The 24,204-nt window shown below is 55.0% G+C and overlaps 8 protein-coding genes across 8 annotated transcripts; 3 read left to right on the top strand and 5 right to left on the bottom strand.

Annotated features, from left to right (window-relative positions):
* Positions 1–706: 706 nt before the first annotated feature.
* On the top strand, positions 707–3,910 carry UMAG_11284 (uncharacterized protein; the record flags this gene model as incomplete). The annotated part of the gene is made up of 1 exon (XM_011389105.1): positions 707–3,910. One exon carries the CDS (start codon positions 707–709, stop codon positions 3,908–3,910), a length of 3,204 nt encoding a protein of 1,067 aa, XP_011387407.1.
* A 243-nt stretch (positions 3,911–4,153) lies between these two features.
* On the bottom strand, positions 4,154–5,172 carry UMAG_11283 (uncharacterized protein; the record flags this gene model as incomplete). Its single annotated transcript, XM_011389104.1, has 2 exons — positions 4,154–4,828; positions 4,906–5,172. The coding sequence occupies 2 exons, from the start codon at positions 5,170–5,172 to the stop codon at positions 4,154–4,156; spliced, it is 942 nt and encodes a 313-aa protein (XP_011387406.1).
* A 721-nt stretch (positions 5,173–5,893) lies between these two features.
* Positions 5,894–9,490, top strand: UMAG_01107 (uncharacterized protein; the record flags this gene model as incomplete). The annotated part of the gene is made up of 1 exon (XM_011388761.1): positions 5,894–9,490. One exon carries the CDS (start codon positions 5,894–5,896, stop codon positions 9,488–9,490), a length of 3,597 nt encoding a protein of 1,198 aa, XP_011387063.1.
* Positions 9,491–9,651: 161 nt separating this feature from the next.
* On the bottom strand, positions 9,652–12,936 carry UMAG_11282 (uncharacterized protein; the record flags this gene model as incomplete). The annotated part of the gene is made up of 1 exon (XM_011389103.1): positions 9,652–12,936. One exon carries the CDS (start codon positions 12,934–12,936, stop codon positions 9,652–9,654), a length of 3,285 nt encoding a protein of 1,094 aa, XP_011387405.1.
* A 783-nt stretch (positions 12,937–13,719) lies between these two features.
* UMAG_01105 (uncharacterized protein) lies at positions 13,720–16,047 on the bottom strand (the record flags this gene model as incomplete). Its single annotated transcript, XM_011388760.1, has 1 exon — positions 13,720–16,047. One exon carries the CDS (start codon positions 16,045–16,047, stop codon positions 13,720–13,722), a length of 2,328 nt encoding a protein of 775 aa, XP_011387062.1.
* Positions 16,048–16,838: 791 nt separating this feature from the next.
* On the top strand, positions 16,839–17,707 carry UMAG_01104 (uncharacterized protein; the record flags this gene model as incomplete). Its single annotated transcript, XM_011388759.1, has 2 exons — positions 16,839–17,370; positions 17,469–17,707. The coding sequence occupies 2 exons, from the start codon at positions 16,839–16,841 to the stop codon at positions 17,705–17,707; spliced, it is 771 nt and encodes a 256-aa protein (XP_011387061.1).
* Positions 17,708–18,200: 493 nt separating this feature from the next.
* On the bottom strand, positions 18,201–19,319 carry UMAG_01103 (putative ATP synthase delta chain precursor; the record flags this gene model as incomplete). Its single annotated transcript, XM_011388758.1, has 2 exons — positions 18,201–18,569; positions 19,182–19,319. 2 exons carry the CDS (start codon positions 19,317–19,319, stop codon positions 18,201–18,203), a joined length of 507 nt encoding a protein of 168 aa, XP_011387060.1.
* A 663-nt stretch (positions 19,320–19,982) lies between these two features.
* On the bottom strand, positions 19,983–23,903 carry UMAG_01102 (uncharacterized protein; the record flags this gene model as incomplete). The annotated part of the gene is made up of 1 exon (XM_011388757.1): positions 19,983–23,903. The coding sequence occupies one exon, from the start codon at positions 23,901–23,903 to the stop codon at positions 19,983–19,985; it is 3,921 nt and encodes a 1,306-aa protein (XP_011387059.1).
* Between the last annotated feature and the right edge of the window lie 301 nt (positions 23,904–24,204).

Raw genomic sequence — 24,204 nt, 5'->3', positions numbered from 1 at the left:
TGTGCAGCACCTTCCGATTCACTTGTTCGCATCGGATGCATGATGCTGAGGCATCTCTGTTTCTTGTCACCTCGTTTTGACATCGCTCCTCATCTCCGTGGCCGCGTTCGGTGGGACCAAAAGGTGGAATCGTGAATTGATTCGGACCGGTGATTTCTCTCTTTAATCTCTTGACTCCTTCTTGGCCAATCACCCAACCCAATCACGAATCATCCAATCACCAATCACGAACGAATCGTTAATCGTGAATCGTGAATGTGACGAGGGCGTCCGCCACAGACCCAACCTCTACTCAACTACCTCGACAGATTTCCCAGATCTTCTTGGGTCACGCCTCCCATCGTACCATTCGCGACCATCACTCTTTCTCGACTTGGCCTTGTATTTTCACCCTGGCACCCCTTATTTAATACCTTGCCACCAACCATCGCCTCACTCCGCAGCCTGTTCTCCCACCTACAACTGTTTCTTTCTACTGCACGTTTATCGACTTTATTGCCTTGCCTTGCATCTCAACAGCCCGTTTCGGTCGTAAGTGCACTCAAATTGCCGTCACGATTCACCCACCCTCAACCTCTTCCACCTTGCTTGGCAACAGCTTTTCGAGCTGCGTCACTTTGGAGCGACCCTAGGACCGGTTCATCAGCGCGCGTGCCGGCATCTGCTCTGGACGTCACGTTCCACAGCCTATCGGTTCCACACGCTGATGAGTTCCTCATCTAAGCCCACCACCAGCAATGCATTTGTCACCCTCTTGACTTCCGATCACTACCTGCCAGGCGCTCTCGTCTTGGCAGAGTCTTTGCGCCTCAGCCATGGCATTACCAAAAAGGGCAAGCACAGGGCTGCTGCTTCCACTCCCCCGGCTGCCGAATTTCAAGTGGTCGCTCTCATCACGCCAGACACACTCTCTGTCCAGTCCATCAAGGCATTGCGCCGTAGCGGTTTGTTTGACTGGATCGTGGGAGTAGAACCTATTGGCTTCCGCCAGATCCTCGCCACTTCGCCACATAGCGATAATCCAGCACCCGCTTTAGCAGACGATGCCAAATCCGCCGCTCTTCCTGTCGTGCTCGATTCGGAGCTCGATGCCATGATCCGAGAGATGGAGCACAATCTAGGTCTTTTGGGCCGTCCTGATCTTACCAACACGCTCACAAAACTGCATGCTTGGAGGCTGGGCCGCGATTCAGCTCACCTCATTGCTCACGGTGCCACTGCCACTCACGATGCAACTCATCGATGGCAAGGTTTTGACAAGCTTGTCTTTCTCGATGCAGACACCTTGGTGCTCCGCCCCATCGACCATCTTTTCCACCTAGCAAGCAATGTCACCTTCGCCGCTGCGCCAGACACGGGCTGGCCAGATGCCTTCAACAGTGGTGTCATGGTCCTCACACCCTCAAATCACACCTTCGAAGCCATCCGGTCCTTTGCCCGCACCACAGGCTCTTGGGATGGTGCAGACCAAGGTCTTCTTAACGACTTTTTTGGTCCTGAAGATGGCTCCGATGAGTCTGCTGCTGACTCTCAACGTGCTGCCTCAGCTCCAGGCCGCGGCTGGAAGAGACTCAGCTTCCGCTACAACGTCACCAGTCACGGTGGCTACACATTCGCGCCAGCCTATCAGCGCTACGGGCAGTCGATCAACATTGTCCATTTCATCGGTCAACACAAGCCATGGAATCGTACTCGGCCATCGGGTATCCCCCAGCCCAATCCACTCGGTGGTCCTCGTGAGCTCAACAGCGAAACCATTTCGCCTGACCAGCCGGACTATTTGCTCGCCCTCTGGCACAGCGCATTCGCTTCCCTTTACCCCGCCTCCGGCTCCACATCACCCGACAGCGAGATTGAGATTGTTCACACCGAACGCGGCGTTGAGGTCGTCGAGCGTCGCAAATTTACCGTTCCTACTTTCCACGCTGTATGGGATGCTGAGGCGCGCCAGGAAGATTCGCCAACCAACAAACTCGACGTTGTATATACACCTGCGCCTGAAAGACCACCAGTTTGGGAAGCAGCGTATGCCAGTCTGCCTTTGGACGGGAGAAACTCGTTGATCGCGCCGGCGCCCGAGGTCGCACGCGTACCTTCTCCGCCGACACCGACGCAGAAGAGCATCGACGCCGAGGCCAGGGCTAGGGAAGCGACTGTTGGACCAAACTCTGCTCCTGTGGCAATTCCTGGTCGGGCTACGGCCGACAAGAAAGACGAGAGCGACGACTCGCCTCAGCACTTTTCGCCGCCAAAGCTGTCATGGAATCCGGCTCATGAAGCTCCTCCAACCGGATCCGATGCTTCGCTCTACCAGATGCGAATCCCCATCGACGCCTTCTATTCAAATATCTGGGATGCCGGCCAAAAAACCCCACGCACGCTAGCCGAGCAAAAGGCAGCATTCTTTGTGCCGCAGGCTGCTGCACCTCAACAACCTGGCGCTCGTCCACATGGCGGTCCCGGATATATCCCTGCTCAACTTCGACGCGATCGTGTGTTCGACAATCTTGGATCGCACAAGCCCGACCCAAGCAAAGTCAAGCCCATTTTCCCCTGGGAGACCAAACAGCAAACGGCCAACGCCCCATCCAGAGTATTCCCTGATGAGCCTCGCCAGCCCTCCCCATCGCCGGATGCCGACAAAACTCCCACGCTCGGGAGTTCGAAGGACGGCTCCTTCCGTGCTCCTGCTCCTCCTACCGCTCCCGCTCCCGCTCCAGTGCCAGCGCCGCCACCCGTGCAGCGCCCACGAGGCTTGCCTACGAACCTGTCGTATGTCAATGCATGGGACAAGGTGGGTGCTATTGTCAATTTTGCCAACGCCTGGAATCGACGCACGCGCCCTCCTTGCCCCGAGAAGCGAAGGTTGCATACAGATCAGCCGAGCGACAACAGGGCCAGCTCGAGGGATCCCGGCTCTGTACGCCTTGTCGATGCACGAAAGAATGGAGGAGGCTCCGCAGTGTCTGCCGGGTCTCGCGGAGCAAGCTTGCCCGGAAACACTTTGCGCCCTTTGCCCACGACAAAGCTGGAGCGCAGATCGAGCGTGCAAGAAGGCGACGATGCGCTTGACGACGAAGCATCGGACAGCCGGGATGGCGATGACGAGTCCTCCGATGGCGAGGAGTCCTCTGGCAACGAAGACACATCGCAGGTGGCGACCGAGCGCGGTGCGACGCCCTCTCCCGTCAAAGTGCGTCAACCAGCTTGGCCGCGCGAGGGGCCGGGACGAGGGTACATGAAGAAAGCGGAAAACTCTGTGCATGCTCAGATGCATGCGACGCCGCGAAGTCCCAGAATGAGCTCACGCGTGCTCTCGTATGCGTCCACGGCGACCGAGGGCGAGGGAAAGAGCGGTGGGCGATTCTCGTCATCCAGTAGCGCGTCCAACTCCACCATCACGAGCGAAGGCGCGGCCGCGGCGAGACAGAAGGCTAAGGACAGGATCCGTCCGAACGGATGGATCCCGACCGGCTCAGCAGGCTCGGGGATGAGTTCTCCACCACCTGGCTACCGCTCTGCATCCAGCTTGCGCGGGATCCCGGGTGTGACTGGCGGTTCGTCTCGATCTGCTTTCACCCCCGCCTACTACCAGGGCATGATGGGCAGACGACGCGAAACCAACTCATCCAACGATTCGCAATCGGGCGAGTCCGGAGCCAACTCTCCCACCGCTCTACTCAGCCCGTCTCTCGGCAACCCAGGTGCAGGCATGCCCATCATGATCAGTAGCACATCGCGCGTCTCTTCGCATCCTACCGACACGAGACTCACGCAAACATTGCCGTCCGCTTTGGACGAGCCTTTCAGCTCGAGCCCGGTCAATCTCAAGTCTGAGCTCTCTAGGCAGGCAAGGATGCATCAGTACGCCAAATTCTCCACTTCAAATTGGGCTCATCCGCCCTCGTAATCTTGCTTCCGCACGTCTTGCTCAATCACATTCACATTCATGCGTTTCTCACGCCAGACACGGCAATTTTCGTCCGTTCCGCTCGATCCAAAGCGTGTTCATATCGAGATGAGATGGTTCTGACGCGCCGGGGGTCTTTGTTTGTCAGTACGGACACGTCTCACAAAGGACACGGGAGGCATGAGCTGGTGTGAGATTACGACAGCGTGTGAAGAGAGGGTATCGACACGGAGTGGTGGGCAACTAGGGTTTCTCGGCGTCAAAGACCGATTTGTTGGTTTCGGTGGTTGCTGTCGGTGTGGCAGCTGCTGGAGCTGTCGTGGACCCGGCTGGCGTTGCTACAGGCGCGATGTGGTCGCCACCAAGATCGTACCCGCTTACACCTCCCGTAGCGCCCTGCTGACCAGCTGGAACGTAGCTCTGCTGAGGCACTCCAGTTTCATCCACCATCTCGGCCGCCTCGACAACCTCGTACATCGCACTCGCTGCTTCGGGCGCAGGCACTTTACCTGTCAACAGATCCAGAGCGGGAATGGGCTGACCGTAGAAGTCCTTGTTGGTTTCCTTTCTCTCGACCAGCACGGTTCCCTCCAACGAGATACCCGCGAAGAGACCTTTGGATCTCGAATAGGTGAACAGAGGCGCCGGGTCGCGAACCGCAAGGTTAACCGCGGCACCGGTACCGATGGGTCCAGCGGCGGCGGAAAGGCTGCCTCCAAGAGTGAGGTTTCCGGCGTACGCGAACGCTTTGATCGCTTCGTCGCTGTTCATTACCACCACAAACTCGGTGATGTCGGCACCAATTTGAAGACCTAGACCAACCGAACCGGTTCCGATGCAGCTGGGCGCGGACCAGCTACCGTCTGGCAAACGTGCGATCACTACACCACTCCCGATCTTGCCTGACCACACAAAACCCTATTAGACCAGAAAAATACAAACATATGTCAGCTCTGCTCTGGGGAATGACGATTGTCACCATGATAGATACTCACGGCTTTGATAACGCTGAATACGGCCAAACCTTTCGCCTGCTGCAGCACAGCTTTCGGAATCGAGTTGAGTGCCGAATCCGGGTGGCCAGGATCAGCCAAGAACGCCTGCAGGATTGTGGCCGCACGATCGCATTCCTTTGGTAAAGAGAATCCAGCACGCGCGGAAGCTGCTTGCTCGTTGATGGTCCGGCTAGTCTGTTGGGCAAAAGCGTTAGCTTGAACGCCTGCCTTCTGAGCCGCAGCGCGAAACCGGTCGAGGAACGACATGATGATCCTCGCAAACGATGTGTTATCCACGTGATTGAACACGAAGGGAAAAGACGATGTTTATGAGACGGATGAATCACGAATATAGATGCTGGATGGTGGTGAAGCTCGACAGAATCCAGAATCATGAATAATCACGAATGTGAATCTTGGATGGCAACTTTTGTCGTGCTGCGCTCCAAGTGGAGAGAAGGCGCACACACAGCCTTGGAAATTCACACTCGTGACTGTGACTAAGTTAGTCGGTCACACACGAGTGAAAGCCAAGCAAGAGACGAGTTGCGAGCGTGACAAGCGCCGAGCAGCGGTGCACATGCTCCGTCAGCTTGCACGCGCGCACGGTCACGGTCACGGTCGCTGAGCTCCACCTTGGAAAAGCGAGTAGCTCAACGAACCCTGAAATTGGAAAAGCGTTCGTGATTCGTGATTCGTGATTCGTGATTCACTATTTCCGTTGCATTTGCATCTGAGTGAGTCCTCATCCAACCAGAGGCACTCGAGCCAATTCGCGCAGACTCCTGCCATCATCTAGTGCACGAACCACCATCGGAACCGAAGCGAGTGTATCGCAGCCCATTCAGGTATTGGGTCAGTCCGAGCTGACATGGGAGCATCGGTGCGACCGACGACATCGTCTTGACCGCGTGACCCTGACCCTCGCAAGCACTTTTTGGCAGAGCCCTATTACAGAGCGTGGACCGACTCGTGCCGCGATCTCTCCATGTCTTTATCGTCGCAACCCAATGGGGGCGGTGGCGCATCCGCCGCAGCGGCCGCTGCCGCTGCTGCCAACAAGACCAAAGACCTCTTCAACGCAGCTCTGCAAACACGCAACCCAAACAACGCCTACATTGCGCATCTCAAGATCTGGGAAGAGGTGGCTGCCGAAGACGGAAGCGCTACCGTCATTGCTGCAGCTTCTCGCGCGACAAAAAAGGCAAGATACCTCATCTTGGCTGTTCAAAAAGACACAGGCAGGGTTACCATCAACAAGGCCAAGCGCAACGCCAACGGTAGCTTCAGCATCGGCAAGGACTGGGACCTCAACACCCTCCGGCAAGTCCATGTGATCCAGCCAGACATTTTCAGCATTACTCTGAGTCGTCCGTATCAGTGGCAGACGCAGCAGCCGGTCGAACAGCAGCTGTTCTTGCAAAGCTTGGTCAAGGTTTATCGCAAGTATACCCAGGATGACGGGCCCAGGCTCGTCGGTATCGATGTACCGCTTTCCTCGAATTCGGCTGCAGCAGTGGTCGCGGACTCTGCCAACCTATCAGATCGGCCGTCTTCTGGGTATCGTACTGACAATTCACAGCCTACCTCGAGCGCTACAGCAACAGCATCGAACCGAGCAGCTGTAGTAGAGTCCATTCCAGCACCTGCCATCAACACGTCGGCGCTACCCAAGATCTCTGGAGACAATGGTGCTTCTCCTACTCACAGCTATGGAAGTAATGTCGTCAACAACCGCGACGGGAGAGGATCGCCAAGCTCTGGCGTGCAGCCCATCAAGAGCAAACGCGAAGGTGGACTCCAACCCAGTCCGCTCAGCCGAACCGTACAACTTCCATCTCGTCCCACAACCGACTTGCAGAAATCTGCAGCAACAGACGCCTCGACAGCGCCACTGCAACAGACGTCGAGAGCGGCCACATTAGCTGTACCGAAACATCCGCCACCACGCAAGAACAGTGCAGATTCTGTCTCCATCAAGAGTGGCAGCAGCGGAGGTCTAGCAGGAGGTGGAGGCGATGCCAGAGCGCGGCTTAGCTCTATTGAACCTATCCGAGGTGGCGCTGCCTACGAACGCATGCTCCTAGCTGGCACAGGTCTCACCGGTGTCACCGAAGTCGACGATTACGACGAAGCAGCAGATCAAGACGAAGATCCATACGGAGGCGCTGTTCTGGCTGACAAAGATGCGGATCCCGATGCATCTTTCACCTCAAAGCGTGCTACTTTGGGCCGACCGGCCATCGCACGTCTGGAGACCGACAAGACCAAGCTCGGCGAAAGGCCAAAGAACAACGACGCTCTCGACGAAGATGAGGACGAAAACTCCACCCTAGTCGCAGTGGAAGAGATGCTTGAAGGTCTCGAATGGCGCAACGCAAGTGCGAAAGGCTACGGTATCGCATCGGGCAAAGGTACTGCCGACATGATCGAGGCGCGCCTTCTGGACGAGCTCTCGGCGCTTGAAGCGGCCAATATTTTCGCCATCATCGAATCGGATGACCGCGTGGCGCTGGTTGTCAAACACATGGAAGAGGCACTGGCCGACTTGGATATGATGGACAGCATGATCGCCGGCTTCAAAGTGCAGCTCAACGCTCGAGCTGACGACATCTCGCACATCGAATCGCAGAACCGAGGTTTGCAGGTACAGACATCGAATCAGCGCACACTGATGGCCGAGATCGAGATGCTGATCAATACGATCAATGTCGACGAGGACGCGATTCACAGTCTCACTGCAGGCCGGCTGGAAAGCCCGGAAGGGGTCGCTCAACTCGAGATGGCTGCAGCTTCACTCTACAAGTCAATGTTGCAAGCGCGTAGAGATGGCGACGGTGGAGGTGCCGATATGGCGGCTGCCGCTGAGAGGCTTGCTGACCACGAGGCCATCTCTTCGCGGTTCTGCAAGCGTGTGCTCGACTACCTTAACGTCACCTTTCACGCAGAGACGCAGCGACTTTTGGCGGATCCTTCGCGTCAGATGGCCTTGCAACCACCTCATCCGTCGCTACGTGACCATGCTCCTATGGAGGAAGTCCTCGGCCAGTACTGTGGTCTACTGCTGTACATGAGGGAAGTTTCTTCCGCCACCTTCTCTCGCGTCTCAGCGGCGTACTTTGCCTCAGCAAGCGAATGCTACCGCACCGAGATGCAGCAGCTTTTCTCGGCGTACCGTAAACAGTTGCGCAAAGCGAGCGACGAAGACATGGTCGAATCGAGCTTTGTCGTTCCGACTTCCACCGGGGTTGGCACGTCCGCGATTCGAAGCGGCACCATCCGTCGCACACAGCGCGACAAATCCAGCCGTGGCGCTCGAGACCGCGGCGACGTCTCTGGCCAAGACAGTCTGCAGCGGATTCTCTCATGCATCTTCCCTGTCTTACTACGCGAACAGAGCTTCATCTCGGATTTCTTACACATCAACGACAACAACATCACATTTGCGGATTACATGGATCTCGAGCCGTACTTCCGACGGCGGGCAGCGGGGATGTTCACCTCGTCCAGCGGACCATTGCGCGAGATGAAGGGGGCTATGGACTTGATCTTTGGCTTCGTTGCTCCGGAACTGCAGGCTTTCACCGACGACGCATTGGCCAAGGATCGCATGTCAATCGTCGGATTGCTCGCTACGCTCGATCGAGGCATCATGGAAGCTGAAGAAGTTTCGTGCGAATCTCTTCAAAAAGTGCTGGCAAAGCTGCATTTGCGGCTGGCGTCGCAATTGGAGCGCTTGGTGCAAGAACAGATCAAGGGCATCGAACAGACAAAGTTGACTGTCAAGAAGCGCAAGGGGGTGGTGCACTTTATGCGCGTCTTCCCGGTGTTTGTCGAGCGCGTCGAGGCGCAGTTGGTGAATGCAGAGACTCTCAATATTCGAACTGCGGTGGACGGATACTACGTGCAGATTTGCGGCGCCATGTTTGAGGCGCTACAGACAATTTCTCGCGTGGAAAGCGTCGGGGCGGTGGATGAAGACAAAGGGCAGCTCAACCACCTGGTTATCCTTATCGAAAACATGTGGTATTTCATCTCGGAGATCAACCGACTGACTTTGCGCGGGGCGAATCCATCCGGCTGTCTTTCCGCGCTCGTCAAGCGCGCAGAGAGCATCTATGGCGATTCGCTGACGAGCTATACGCAGTTTGTGCTGCGCCGATCGTTGGCCAAGATGATGGACTTTGGAGAGGGGATCGACACGCTATTGAAAAATACGCCTGCTAGCGAGGTGTGTTTGCATTCGGCGTTTAGTAAGGGGGCGTTCAAGAAGCTGTGCAAAGATTATACGGCCAAGGATACGAGAAAGGCGGTTGAGGCGTTGGCAAAGAGGGTGGCCAAGCATTTCGATGACGACGATGTGCCGGGCGTCACTGCTGTGGAAGGTGGAGCGGGTCGAGTCGAGCAGGATGTCGAGGTTCTCGCTCGCGTTTGGTCGAGTTGCGAACAGGGCTACATTAGAGAGTTCCAGCGTATCGCTAGGATCGGCCAGGAGTGCTACCCGGATCTGGCTGGTGCCAGTCTCGAGTTGGGCGCAAACGAGTTGAGGAGATTGTTTGCTAGTTTGGCTCCCAAACGTCGATGATGCTTCACACGTACATACGGTCAGCTTGACATGGCTATGATTCGTGATTGTATTGCATGAAATTCAGGTCATATGCATCTTCTTGTGCTCTCAAGCGAGATGCGACGGCGTGTTGGTTTGCGATCGCGCAACGACGACTATACTAGCTCTTGATCAACATTCTACGATCCACGCGACCTTCTCGCTGCAGCATATCGATGCAACACCCAGCTGAGATACGCGAGGTCTTTGGTGCGACCGTAACGTACCAATCTGTGGTGGAGCAATTGCACGTCGAGGAACGAGAAGCTCGGAGGGAACGACAGCGGCAGCGTTGCGGGTGGTTGTGTACGCAAGCAATCTGATGCTGTGTTGACGGAGCTCGTGTTGTCCTTGAAGCCAAGCGGGTCAGAGCGGTCGCTGAGTGCAATTAAAGTCTGCAGGGATTTCCAGGGCACCGGTAGAGGCGTAAGATCGAGTCGCGTCTTGGAGGAGTGTTCGCGCAGCGAGGCCATTTGCCTGATACGCGCTTTCTTGAGCGCTTTCCTCCGGCCGCTGCGCGCCGCCATATCCGGCGACAGTTGCGGTGGATACAAGCACACATATTCTCGTACAAGCGCCATGGCGCGGTCCAAGCCGATCTTGTCGTTGGAAGCCGTAGACGTCTTTGCATGGTAGTGTATGTAGGCAGACCAGCACTTGGTGACCTCGACAGCGTCGATTGGTTCGGCGCCTTGGGCGCTCTCACCACCGCGTGCCACAGCGGTCAACCCCCCCTCAGTCGCCGTCGTGTGCTTACCCATGAACTCTTGGAACTTATCCCAGACCTCGTTGACTAACCTCGCACTTTCCGCACCAGCCTCGCTCAGACTCTGCAACACAATCCGGTATGAATGCTCGTTCGGCTCCAAGCGCAACTTGGCGAACAACGCGCACTCCAACGAAGCGTGCTCTTGCGAGTCTGATTGTTCCACGTTGAGCAAAGTAGAGTGTAGGACGGAAGGACGTTGATGTCGAGGGAGGTGTGCAGCGAGCACGGTTAGGTACGCATTCACCAGTCGAACGCCTGGTGTCACAGCCCCGAGCGGACCTTGGATGTCAGACGTCGGCTGGTCGGCAAGGATTCGCGCAAACAGCGAGCGCGATTCCGAGACCAGATCCGACGACGTTTGCGGAACCAGAGCCGAGAAGATGTGTGCAGCTTCTTCAGCTGTCGTGTTTTCGTCCTGGTGCACTTCACTGGCGACGATGGCGTGGTGAGCGTCGGTAACTATGTCGTCGGTCTTGTCCGTGTTCGAAAGCGTGCTTGAGCTCAGAGGCGTTGCAGCTCCAGAAGGTGGCTCCTCCCGTGACTGCGCTTGCGAGGCCAATTGAGTCCTCTTGACCGGCGGCACGTACGCAGCATACGTGTGCAAGACGTGACACATTGTCTCCTCGTTCGGCCTCTTGCTCAGTAGCTCCACGCTCTGCGCCCTCGTCAAGCCTTGACTCACCTCGGCATCAAACAGCGGCAGCGTGCTCCGAATCATCTCCGCCAATACCCAACGAGCACGCGCCAAATCGCGGTTCCTCGCACACCCTTGCAACAGTGCGTTGAACGTATACCTATCGGGGGCGAATCGAAGCATTCCGCCGTGCCCGGCATTGATGTGCGAGCGTTCCGTTTCGAGCTCCACCATCTCGCGTAGCAAACGGAAAGCTTCCAGGTAGAAATCCTTGCGTCGAGCACAAGCGAGGATGAGTGCATTGTAGACCTCGGCGTTGGGTCGCACCGAGTAGCGCGTTGTCATCTCGCGGAAAAGATCCAGTGCTCGTTCCGCATCGCTGATGCGTGAACTCGGGCGCGCCCGAGATGCCGAGATGGTGCTGGATCCGAGAGCGTCGTCGATGTCGTGTGGTTGAGGAATGCCCCGAGCACAAGCTCGGATCATGAGCGTGTACAGCGGTACGTCCGGCACCGGGTGTGCGTGTAAGCGCATGTGGTAGAACACGTTCCATGCCAACGCCTGCAGTTCAGGTCGCTCGTCCTTGACGCCAGTCGCCGGTGCAACGACAGGATCCAAAAGCCGATCGATGATCAACGTGTAGGTCGCCATCGAGGCAGGCCGGCCGCTCGCCTCGAGCGAGTTGATCAGCTGAATAGCCGGCACAAATTGCGAGGTGTTGACGTACGCTTTAGTCAAGCTATGATACGTGTGGTCGTCCGGTACCAATCCAACCTCGGACATCTGCTGAAGCCATTCCTGACACAATTCCACCTGCCCATTCGTGGCAAAGGCGTCCATCACGTTGTTGTACAGCTCCAGTGGGGCTGGATGATAGCCTGCAGCTTGCATCAGTGACATGGTTCGCGAAAGTGTGGCTGTGTCGTTAGCTTGCGCAGAAGAGACGGCGAGCGCAGTCCATTCCTCCGTCGTGGCTATGCCTAATGGCAGTGGCGCAACGGTAGTAGAATCCGTGGTCGAAGCCGAAGCAGAGAGAACGAGCTTTTCGATCGAGTCCAGCAAGAACTGGCGCGATTCTGTCGAGCTGAGATCGTTGATCATGGTTTCCGCATGAGCGACCACGTCATCTCTGGAATTAGCAGCAGAATTGCCCTTCGTCTCCGGGGGCATTTGGTCGTTTTTGGCGGCTGATAAGGCAGAAGCTCTACCGTCCAGTCGGACCGGTGCGAAGGGCGGAGGCGGTGATGCAGGGTCTTCTTCCTCGGCTTCTGCGGTGTTCTTTTCAGCCGAATCTGGAGACGCGGATTGCAGCTTGTAGTCGTGCTCCTGGAGAATCTTGGCAATCCGATGAGCGAGGTTCGACTTGATGTCTTGTAAAGAGTCGGTACCAGACTCGCTTTCCGCTGTGCTTGCGTCTGAAGTACTATGTACCAAAGAGAGTCGGGCAAACAGCTGTTGCAGGCGGATCTCCTGTCGTTCGGCATAGGGTAATGCCACCATGTCTATTTGTTCCTCTTGCACGCTTGCCCTTTTGGTTTCCGGAAGCTCCGCTGTCGGGAACTCCTGCGTCCTTCGCACCGGTGAGCTCGAGGGAGGCAATAGCATTTTCCCTTTCTCTCTGGCATCAATCATTTTCTGTTTCAAGTCCATGCCTGCCCTCATGCGTCTTTCGTCCGCTTTCGTCGGTGACAATAGCGCCATCGGCCCTTCCATGATCCCCAGCATCCTCCTTCCCCTTCCGTCTTGTTCTGCGCATCGCTGCAACCCCCTTTCCCTCCTCCCTCCTTCTAACCTTGCCAACCTTGCCTCTTCAGCTGTTGGCGGTGGAGGCAGCATCAAAGCCTGATACAGCTCTTCTAGCATATGGTCATCGAGCTCGGGAAGATCTTGCGTTGCTTGATCCGCTTTTGCTTTCTTCTCCAATTTTTCGAGCTGATGCCCGAGGCCTTTGAGTTCGTGCTTGAGCAGGCGTTCTTGTTGGGCGCGAGTAAGTCGTTCGCCACGCGGACCTGTACGGGCCATGTATTCACGGATGTTGCTTTCGACTGCTTCATCTATTGGATCGCGAGGCCGAAGCTGGTTTTGCTTTTGGACGGAAGCAGAAGAGAATCCATCCTTCTCTCGTCGCCGAAGCAGTCTCTCTTCCTGTCGCATCGAGCGCAGACGTGCTTTTTCTCGTCCAGCTTGCTTTCGATGGGCGCTGACCGACAAGTGAGAGGTGGATGAGAAGCATCTTGCACGCTGCAAGCTGATCGTTGATGGATCCGATGTTTTGGTAAATGTTGCCGAGCGTGAGCCTCCGATCCCAGCATGATGGGTGGATGCCATCAAAACACTCGTTCCAGGTCGTACAGAGGTGGCGACAGTCATCCTGAGCAACGCCACAAGACCCGCCGGACCATGTTGACCCGATATGCGCTCTGCCATTCTGCCTTAACGTCCCAGTATCAATGCAGTCGTAAGGATGTAGTTGATGCAGGCCAAAACGTCGTAATCTGTGAGTAGCAGTAAGTCAGCCTTTGAACCCTTTTTTGTTGTGTTCTTCCAGTTCGCGACAAATTTTCGCAGCCGGCCCGGAATTCGGAAGTCCACACCTCCACTCAGCCTAGCAAACATCATTCACGCTACTCACGATTAATGTTCTTCCATGTTCTTGTGTCTCTCGACCACTCTCGCTCATTAAATCCACACGACTAGTCCAAAGGAATGGTGACTCTACCAGAGCTTTACGTACTCGCATAGCAGAGGTACACATCGAAACCTAACCGTGATGATAGAGGAATAACATTTCGCAGCAGCTCGAATCTAAGCGGCAGCCACAGGGTTTGGCTTCTCCTGAACGGGAGAACCGATTCTCGACTGGTTCCTCTCACGTCTGGCCTCCTTCAATGCCTCGAGCCTCTCCTGCCACCTAGGCACCTGCAGCAGCTTCTGTTCAAGCGCCTGCTTCTCCTCCTGCAGTGCCAGTCTCTTCTCAGCATCCAGCTCGGTGAAGACATATCCACCCTGCCCGTCGTACTGCAACACGTAGCTATGGTACTTCCACAGCGAAGGTCGGTGCGATACGGTCAACATGGTGATGCCGAGCTCGGTAGCGTGGTCGTACATAATTTTTTCGATCTCGAGCGTCACCGCCGAGGTGCACTCGTCCAGAATCGCGTACTTGGGCTTGTGGTAGAAGAGTCGCGCCATGGCGATACGCTGCTTGTCACCGCCAGAGAGCGCGTCTCGCCATTCGCGCTGCACGTCCCATCCACCTTCGCGCACCACGATATGCTCGATCTGCAGAACGCGTAGAATGTCGAGCAGATCCTCGTCGGTCTTGCCACGTGCTCGCATCTCTTGTGCTGTGTGCGGGTAGATGATCTGGTCGCGCAGCGTACCCAATGAGAGGTACGGTCGCTGTGGAATGTAGGTGAACTCCGACGTGGGTGGCTTTTTGACTGTTCCGCCATACACGGGCCACAGTCCACCAAGGATACGGAAGAGCGAACTTTTACCGCATCCATTCGGACCGATGATGAGCAAATGCTGGCCGGGCTGCACGTAGAAGCTAAGTTTTGGCACCAAAATGTCACCGTTGGGGCTGACAATGGGCACATCGCGGAACTCGACACCAGCCGACCTCGAACTGTCCTCCTGAATCGTTCCTCTGCCCTGCAGCACAAGCGCATTCTCCTGGATGGAGGCCGACGAGACAAGCTTCTTCTCGAACTTGCCCGCCTTGATAGCATCCATGGTGTCCAACAGCTCTGAAACACGTGCCGTGTAACCTGCCAGCTCCGAGATCTCCTTGTATGAGTACATGACACGGCCAAATGCATCCGACGACGAAAGCAAGAGACGTCGATTGGTGACAAACGATTCGGTCCGCGATCCAAGGTCAAGAACCTTGCCGCCGCCTGGCAAGCGAACAAAGACGGGCACAGCGCAGATGCAGAGGCCGAGCGCGCCCCACAACCACTTGATGATGCCTTCCTCGGTCATACCGTGGACAATACGAATACGGTAGACGCGGTTGACGTGCTTGATGAGCGAAAAGTAGGCACGCTCAATCACATTCTGCTCGGCTGCCTGCCCGCGGAAGAGCGCCACCTCTTCGGCGTTTTCGATAAGACGCGAATGGTTGAAGCGGAACTCACCCTCGAGCTGCTGCTCGGTGGCGGCGTATTGACCAAAAGCCGGTGTCAACTTTCGCAAAAGCTGCGCCGAAGCAGAAACGAGCACATTGATACCGATCAAAGCTTCGGCTCCTACACGACCACTGAGCTGGAAATTGTAGAGGCAGACGTCGAGAATGGGCTTGGCAAAGTTGCTGTAGATCTCGGCAAGCGATTTGCTGAACTTGGCCACGTCGACAGTGATGAGCTGATCGGCATTCTTGATGCGATCATCTAGGTTGCCGAGCTTGTAGAAGGTCATGTCGGTGAGGTAGGCGTCGTGTACGCGTTTGGTGAGCCGAGTTCGATACGAGAGGGCGAGCTTGGATTGCAGGAACTCGATCATCGAGTTGGTGTAAGTGGCCGGTACAGCGACAGCCATCCACCAGAGAATGCCGGTGATAAATTGACGAGTCTGCGTGCGCACAAGCGCAGATACAATCCTACCGTCCAGATCAGCCACGTAGAGCGATAGCATGGTTCGAAGCACGAGGAAAAGCGTGTGCAGCATCAGGAGACCCGCCTCTTTTGATCGCCAACCCGGTACCACGATACGAAGGATGCGTCTCAATCTCTCGAAAAAGACTGCATCAACTTCGACCCGTGGGCCTCTGCTCTTCTTGCCTCGACGACCACCACGGCCTCTCGATGAAGAGTCATCCACTTCCTCAGTCGCTTGAGAGACGGCTTTGGAGGCTTGATGAGAACCCTCGGCATCCTTCTTTGCTACGACTCCGGCCTTTTCTACGGGGTCCTGTGATGTGTCGGCCTTGGGCTTCTTTGACTTTTTCTTGGCGCCGTTGCGCAGAGTAGATGTGAGAGTGTGGAGGATGAAGGCGATGTAGCCAAAACGAAGAAAACGTTGAATGTTGGCATGATTACGACGATAGGCCATGAAGAAGTTAATGCCATGCGTCATAGCTTTCATCTTTAGCTCGTCCAAGACGGGCTGAAGACGGGATTGGACGTGCATGATGGCGAGAAAGCCGAGGTCGATGGATGGCAAATTTCAGCTGACAGACTTGAACCCCATCAGTGAGCGATGCAGAAATCAAGATGGTCGTCTTTCTTGTGCTAGCCAAGAACAGGGTGTCGGTTTGACAGTCAATCGCGACAGCGTCAAGAAGAGCTGTTGATGGCTAGCAGAAGACGGATTGATGCTCGTCCACGGGCCGACACGAATGAACCAAACACCGACAGAAAAGGGTTGGAGCTCGATAGAATTCAGAACAAGGATCTGAACGGCGATGTGGGGATGGGATAACAAAGTCGCGAGAAGGACAGAGACGACACATGATAGTCACGAGTACACGAGTACATTGAATTGTGGCAGATTCGTGATTGCGAGTGCAGATTCGTGATTGCGAGCACACGCTGCAAGCTGTTGTCTCAGTTCAGCGTGAAAGTGGCGCTGCTCTCTGTTTCACTCCGATCGCAGCGCACTCACGACTCAGCGTGTGGTGTGTTTCTCATCAACTTATTTGCTATTCACTCAGATCTTGGAGCCGATCCGGATGCAGTCACGAGTTCTCTAGCGAGTAAAAGCCGCTGGGCCCGTTGGAGCGAATCGTGGATGAAAAATCACGAATTTCGCGCATCGTGATCGTTCATCCAACAGCATCAGCAGGAGCTATCATCGGGAGATCGGGTTTTGGGAAAAGTATTCTTCGCCATCATACCTTTCGGCGCAGGGACCATCGTAGCGACTCATCCACTTCGAACCATATTACGGCTCTTGCTGCCTCCTCGTTGCCAACGAACAAGATGAGCGGTCGGGAACCGAGTACAATCTACAGTCAGCCGGCCAACACCGGTTCGGGCATTCACGAGAACACGCAACTCGCTTCCGCAATCGATGCACTTAAACACCATTCGAATCCTGTCCGTCTTGAAGACTTTGCGCTTTCGCAAGGTCTCCCTGCCCTACTCAACCCGAACAGCGGCCTTTTCCAGCGGTTCAGGTCGCACGATCGTGTCACATACGATGCTAAGACGGACCTATACATGTACAAGCCGGACTATGATCTGCGAACACCTGCGGATCTCGTAGCACTCCTCAAAGAAAGGTTTTTGAACCCAGGTGGCAATGGGGCGAGAAACTCTTCGGCAGCAGGAATGAGGCTGGCAGAGCTGAGAGAGAGCTATCCTGCCGCAAGGGACGCAATCGAAGAGCTTGGAAAGGTAGAGCCAAAGGAGGATAGGGAAGTGCTGATCTTGCGAGGACAAAGAGATGGCGCAATCAAGCAGGTGTTTTGGAACCCGCTTCGGGGGAAAGATGCCAAAGGTGTAGATGATGGTATGTTCTGCCTACCACATTCATCCTCTTTTGAGAAAGCTAGCTGACGTTATCTTCCATCTTTTGTCGACGGTGTCAATGTGTCTCGTCACAAACAGAATTCAAAGAGCTCTGGCACGAATTAAAGGTACCAGATCTCGTCGACCTCCCCAAGGAACTCGAACGCGAAGGTCTCTCGACCACAGACATGCTCGACGCTCCCATCTCAGCAGCTCAGCTCGCTGCTAATGCTAAGAACAAAAAGAAGAAGAAGGGTACCGGCGCACGCCGTTTCAAATTGCAAAACACGCATTTGGAAGGCGTCGACCTTTCGCAGGACTTTATCAAACCCTCCTAGCCACTCGAAGCGCTCGCGAATCCATCTCCCCGGTCACAATCTCTAGTCCGCATCGCTTTACTGCATTCCATGCTTCAGACCTTCTACCGTCACTTCTCATACATTTGTATTTGTATCAGTCTTTCGCATCTGCCGTCTCAACTGCATCAATTAACTTCGCTCTTTGCTCCACACTACTCATGTTTGCCCACATCTTGTCGTCAACGTAAATGTCCCCGCAGCTTCTCAACGTCACTCGGGTCCCTGTTTCTCAATTCTGATGGGAGTGCAACTCATCACACAGCATCAGCCGAGCAGCGAGCGCCCGAAAGTTCGATTGGAATGGCGTCAGGGATGCACGTCGAACCAGCAATGATGGATCTAAGAATTCGTATTTGCATTCGCAGCGCTTGACCTGTCACGACGAGAACCAGAGGGGCTGTACCGCTAGCATCGACATGGGTTCAAATTTCTGTCTCCTAGCTTGTCACCCTCGTGTGCTGGGAGGGTGCAATTAGGATCGGCCAAGAGCAGCCTGAAGCGCGGTGTAGACCTCGATTTCGATTTCCGCCTCAGCCTTGGCCTCTGCGCTGGAGCCGCTGCTTGCGACACGCTGCGCTTCGCTAAGTGCCGAGCGGACAGCTTCAGCCGAGAACTGATCGAGGGGGTAAGCTTCGATTGCGTTAACGACGAGCTTGTTGTTGGGGTGAACCGTAGCGAAGCCACCGGAGACGAACCATTTCTTGGAACCGGACGATTCGACCACCTCCAACACACCTGGTCGGAGCTCTTCCACAGCGGGAACGTGCGATGCGAGGATACCCATGTCTCCGGTCGAGGAGGCAATGTTGACTTGCGTCACCTCGGTCGAGTTGTAGATGGCCTGTGATACAGGAGAAGACAGCAGGAAAAGTTCGAGTTAGCACCACGCATCGAAGTTGAGTCAACGGGTATCTTGGAGATCACGATGATTTTAGGCAAATGGAGAGGGTTGTCAATGGTGGTATCGGGTCTTCAGAAAGAGGGCATTATATGGCATCGAGCGGCGATGTTGTTTGCGACAGTGTTCCAAATCTGGCTCGATGCTCTATGAGCCATCCTCTGACTTCCTGCTTCTGATGACTGCTGACAAAGCTGCAGGCGCCTAACACTGGGGAATCACTGGTAGCGATCGATGAATCGACAGTCTGTCGGCTCAATCACTGTTTTCCCTCTTTCTGTCTAGTTGTCCAATCAGCCAAGTCATGTTGGTTATAAGTCCCACTGCTCCAACTCGTCATGAAAATATCAGCGCAGTCTCTTGGCGTTGCATGTGCCGTAACATGTGCGATTGGTGCTCGTCCACGACAGTATCGTCTCCATCCTTATGGGCCGGTTTCAATCGCCGCAGCTGTGCCGTTTTGCTCCGTGTCAATGTGGATATTTTGCTCCATCATCGCGATTCTCCAGATTCCTAACATCCGGACTTATTTGCAACTGGTCGGGAGATTCTTACCTCATGAGGAAGGATAAAGCTGAGCTTCAGCTTGTCGCTAACAGCCTCAGCGTAGCCACGTCGGGCGCCAAGCTGCGAAAGGGCCGAGGGAGCCTTGTTGGCGCGAAGCGCGGTTCGGATAGCGGCACGAGCAATCATGATATCGATATGAGGTGGATGAGGAAGGATGAAAAAGGTGAGTGAGTGTTCAAGTGGAGAATGCCGTTGTGACCCGTTTGAATGACGACGAGCTGGGATTCGGTGCTGGAGCGCGAAGAACCGATGCTCAGAGCCAAAGCCAAGATCAAAGCATCGCTCTTCTCGCACGCTGCATTTCGAGGTCAAACACGCTGCTGCTGGCTTGAACGACCACCAAGCTAGCTTCGCAGACTCCGAGCTCCTGGCGCTCCTTCTCTCGTGAGAAGGTCGAATTTCAACTCTCATCTACGGGTTCGATATAATAATTTGTATTCAACCGCGTATGAGCCACTTCAAACTGGTGCATCTTACCTATTTTAAAAACAACTCTCAGGCCAGTCTGGCTGCTTCAGAGACGAATTTTCCGATCATCCTTGTTCTCACTACGCGCAGCAGCTCCGGAGGGTTACGGTTGGTTGCAACATGATTCCTGTTTTTATCGTGCGATAAGCTACCATTACTCTATTTACTAGTTGCACGCCATGGCTGCTACTCTACTGACACGATCGTGAATCTCGGTGGATCTGGGTTGACAGATTGGCTTGAACATGCTAGCCATCATGGATATTCTACGCATTTATGGACAGGAAGGTACTTTGTGATCCGATTGCCAGTGAAGGCTGCCTACAGCGACCACCAGCTCTTTATGCGAGCGGTGCTTTGCTGTCCAGCCAGCAAGCGAAGGACTTGGCTGCCTTGCGGCTCCTTGTGGTCTGAAGCCGTATCAGCACCGAAAGACGTCTGTCCGTTCGCCTGTTGTTCCAGTATGGCTGCTTTGATGTGATTGGCAAAGTCTGCAGCTTCCTCCTCCGTGCGACCGAGATCGATATTGGCCTCATCGCGCATCCATGAAGCAGTCTCGGCTGCACCCGATACATCTCCTAGTTTCAAATAGGCTTCCATGAGGCGTCGGAAGAGTTCCGGAGGTAAAACATTAGGCGAACGTTGCTTCATGCGCTGCACGGCGCCGTCGGAAAATGCGGCTTCAAGTGGATTGATCCCATTCGCGAGGTCATCTGCGAATCCAAGGGGCGCTGCGTCTGAAGAGATCGGCAGTGTGGCGGCGGTGGCTGTGCTGATCATGACGCGGGATTTACGCCTTCGACTGCCAGTGAAGCCGTGATCGAGCATCTCGTCCAGTTCAGCAGAGACAAGCTCGCCGTTTCCGGTACTGCTAGACTTCCACAGTGGCAAACTCTGTCGAAGGTCATCGCCACTGTCAAAGAACCTGGTCCATCGCAGCAAACGCACGATCGAGTCGAGGGCTGCAATCCACTTCATTCGCCGCTCTTCTCGGCCTCGATGTCTCACGGTCGGAAGAGATGAAACATACGCTCCTCCATCTGTGTCGCTCGTTGAAATGCTCTTCGAGGTGGGAGACTTTCGTCTGGCTCGACTGCCCTCATATGTGATGACGTCAAGAGCTTGGGAGACCGTTCGTAAATTCACCGAGTCTTGCCTTTCCGCAACGACGCGCATGAGATAGCAGGCAGACTGAAAGAGAAGCAGGCGGTCTTTTGCTAGTGGCAATTTGGCTCGACGTTGTTGAATAGGTGGCATCGACCTCCGAAGGAGATGTCGGGTCAAACTCTCTGCAAGAACGGCATCAGCCATCCATCCGTCCTTGACCATGCAATGGACCATCTGTCGGACCTGGCCCGGTTGTAAGCCCTCCGAAAAGAGAGCTCGTATCGACGCATCATACCCGAGACCTGACACGATGCCAACAGACTCGCTAAATTTGTGCAGTCGGTCGACCAGGTCCAGTCGGTTCTGTGCCAGTGCTCTTGAGATGAGCGTCGAGGTAAGCCGTGGCGTAGGCTGCATCGGAGCGAGCGTCACGGGCTTTTGGAACTTGGTTTCAGCCTGCTGCGTCTTTGAATTCGCCTCTGCTTTTTTCTCCTCCCCGACCGTGTAGGGAGCTGTGCAATGCTGGATAAAGAGATCGACTGCTCTATCTGCGTCAAGCTCTACTAGGCCACCCATCACGATGTTAATGTCGACCTTGTCAGGCATCTCTCGTAGAAAGCTGATCTTGGCGAGAGCGTCAAAGGCGCCAGCCGCATCTTTGGCAATGAAGCATGCCTGTGCTAAGGCACTGAGTCGGTAGTGCGTCCAGTCCACTGGAGTACACGCCTGTCGAAATACGTCAATGACGAATCGAGCCTTCTGAAGCTGATTGAGAGGAGTCTTGAAAACGTGTGGTGCCTCTTCAGAGAGGCAGTCACTGGATAGTCGAGGTAACCTTCTGACGACCTTTGCTGAAGAATGGCGACAAATACCTCTCACAAGTGCAACGAGACACTCTGGAGCCGTGGCGACATGTCGATCTGCATCATGCATGAGACGCATCTGACGTTCGATGAGAGGGTCTGCAATCTGAACAGATGCATGACGAAGAGAGACAGTGCCGAACGCTGACTGATCTGAGTCCGAGCCTGCCTCGTAGCGGTAATGACTCCAGTACTGGAACAGCAAGAAAGCTTCTTCAACCAGTCCTGCTTGGGCCAGCAGGGCGATGAGCCGTGAACGTTGTGTTGTAGAAAAACGCAAGTTGAGATGTCCAACCGAAGCGTCATGCAGGGGCAGTAGATGAAGCACACGTAACAGCGCAGAGACAGCAATCTTCTGCCCATTCGTGACAAGTTCTCGCATGATTGCGAGAAAGGTGTCCGCATCGACCATCATTCCATCGCGTGCCAAAATATGGTGGTTGCTGTCAGAAGGCAAATGAGCAGTCGATGCTGAAGAAGTTTTGGCCTTGGCGAAGAGCATGTATGTTTCTGCAGCTAGGCTCAGAGAGCCAGCGTTCCGAGCAGCGTTGCAAAATTCTTGCAAATCGCTATTCGGAAGCATCGCTATTAGACGCTGGTCGCTGCGCTGAAGCACGGACTTGGCCTCTGCTAAACAGGAAGGGTCGTTCTGACCGACAAGGTGCAGGAAAACGTTGCGAACGATGCGCATAGGCACGTCCAGCAGAGCGCGCATATCGTAACGTCGGGATCCATGATGAGTGTCGATCAAGTCGAATCGAAAGCTGGCGACAAGGCTCTCGAAAGCCTTGCGATACTGGACACCTCCTTTCGGCCTGTGCGCCATCAAGCTCTTCATCGCGATGATACGAAGAGAGACATCCATACATATCTGCTGCAGCTCCACGTCAGAAGGTTGAGGCTGCGAGTCCTCGGTGACGGATGCGAACATGCTTTGGAGACTTGCAAGATACGTCTTGCCACTACGAACAGCATCGTCAACTGCCTCCTGTGGCAGGGCATTCGTGTCCCTGAGGGCACGAACTACATCGAGAGCAGCTTCGAAGTCACGCAAGTTCGGCTGCAAGTAATACGCGATCAGGTAAGAACCCTCTCGCGCCGTAGGGAAGTCGGCAGTGTGGGTTTCCAGGTGGGATCGTAGAGCATTAACAACGGGTGCGAGCTCAGGATTGTGAAGATGCGCTGCGAGTCTCATAAGTCGCCGCGTTTCACCAAGGGGAAAGTTGTTGGGAAGGGTAATGGCAGAACCTTCCGCAAGCGACGACTTCGTGCTGGGTGACGCTGTGGTCGAAAGCTCACAAGTGGTGGACTGACGCAGCTGTAAGAGGTCGTCGAGCATGAGCATGAAGATGTTGAGAGCAGCGCCGTCGTGGAGAAGAAAGATGCTGCGACTGCAACGAACGATGATCTCTCTGAGCAGCTTATAGCGTTCTTCTGTTCCCGAGAGGATCTGAAAATAGCCAGGCTTTGCTTTTGAGGTGGACATGTCTGTGCCAATGATATCTTGGAGGAGCAAAGCGAGGACACCGCCAAGATTGTCTGATCCAGCTTTCGTGATGAGGTACCAGATGTCCAAAAAGGAGAGAGCCGACAAGCTCTGTGGGTCGCACTCGCGCAGGAGCAAGTATGCGTCTATGCGGCGATAACCAGGTGGAAGTTGCGCTTTGATGTCGTTATAGGTATTTGCATCGGATGCAGTGAGATAGTCCAAGAGCAGACTCGGCGGAAGATTGGGCCTAAATCTAGAGGGCAAGTGCCTGGTATGTGACGAATTGGTATGATCTGGTAGATGATTCGGATAGCCCTGGGCGCATGCATCGGTCGAAGAATGTCCGAGATGAACATGAGGATCTGTGACTGTTTCTGAGCCTGTGCATTCAGCCTGTTGTGGTGGAGTCTGGATGTCAGAAGGGCCGGTGTCAGGCATAGGTGACGATACGGGTCGGAGACGTTTGACCTTAAGATGTGTGAAGGGCGGATTGTGTAGAACCGACTCGATGCCTTGCTGATCAACCGATACTGTTACGTGCGGCGAGCTGGAGTGAGCGCGATGGATGGGAGCAGCAGTTGACAAGCATCGTCTGCTACGGAAGCCAGACGTTGCGGCCTGCTCTTGTGATGGACAAAGTCTTGGATGTTGAGGTTGCCAAATGCGATATGAGCACTCTGCGATAGGTGTTGTAAGTTGCACTGCATCGACGCTGGACCATGTGCGCGCAGCTGATGATCGCGCCGCCGTGCCACCTTGGGCCAGGCATCGAGCACCAATCATACCATCACCCGTGGGCTACCTGCCCGTTCTCGGAAGCGTCATGGAAGGGTTCGGAGTGTTGGATACCGTTGCCGCGTCCGCTGTGGGATTATTGACCGAGTTCGTACAGCCCCATTCGTGCAGATGTTGCGTGTGTGGTGAAACGGGCCAATTCGAGATGGAGGGATGATGGGTTCGGGCCCCGCCGACAAGATGGCCGATGCTACCGGTACCAAATGAGTGTTGTGGATGGCTAGATTGCAATTGCAGCCTTGACAGCCGCGTAGTGGTATTGTAACGGAGGGAAGCTAGTCACGAGGGT

The sequence above is a fragment of the Mycosarcoma maydis genome, chromosome 2 (assembly GCF_000328475.2).
Source record: "Mycosarcoma maydis chromosome 2, whole genome shotgun sequence".
Lineage (NCBI taxonomy): Eukaryota > Fungi > Basidiomycota > Ustilaginomycetes > Ustilaginales > Mycosarcoma > Mycosarcoma maydis.
This window is presented reverse-complemented; position numbering and strand designations above follow the sequence as displayed.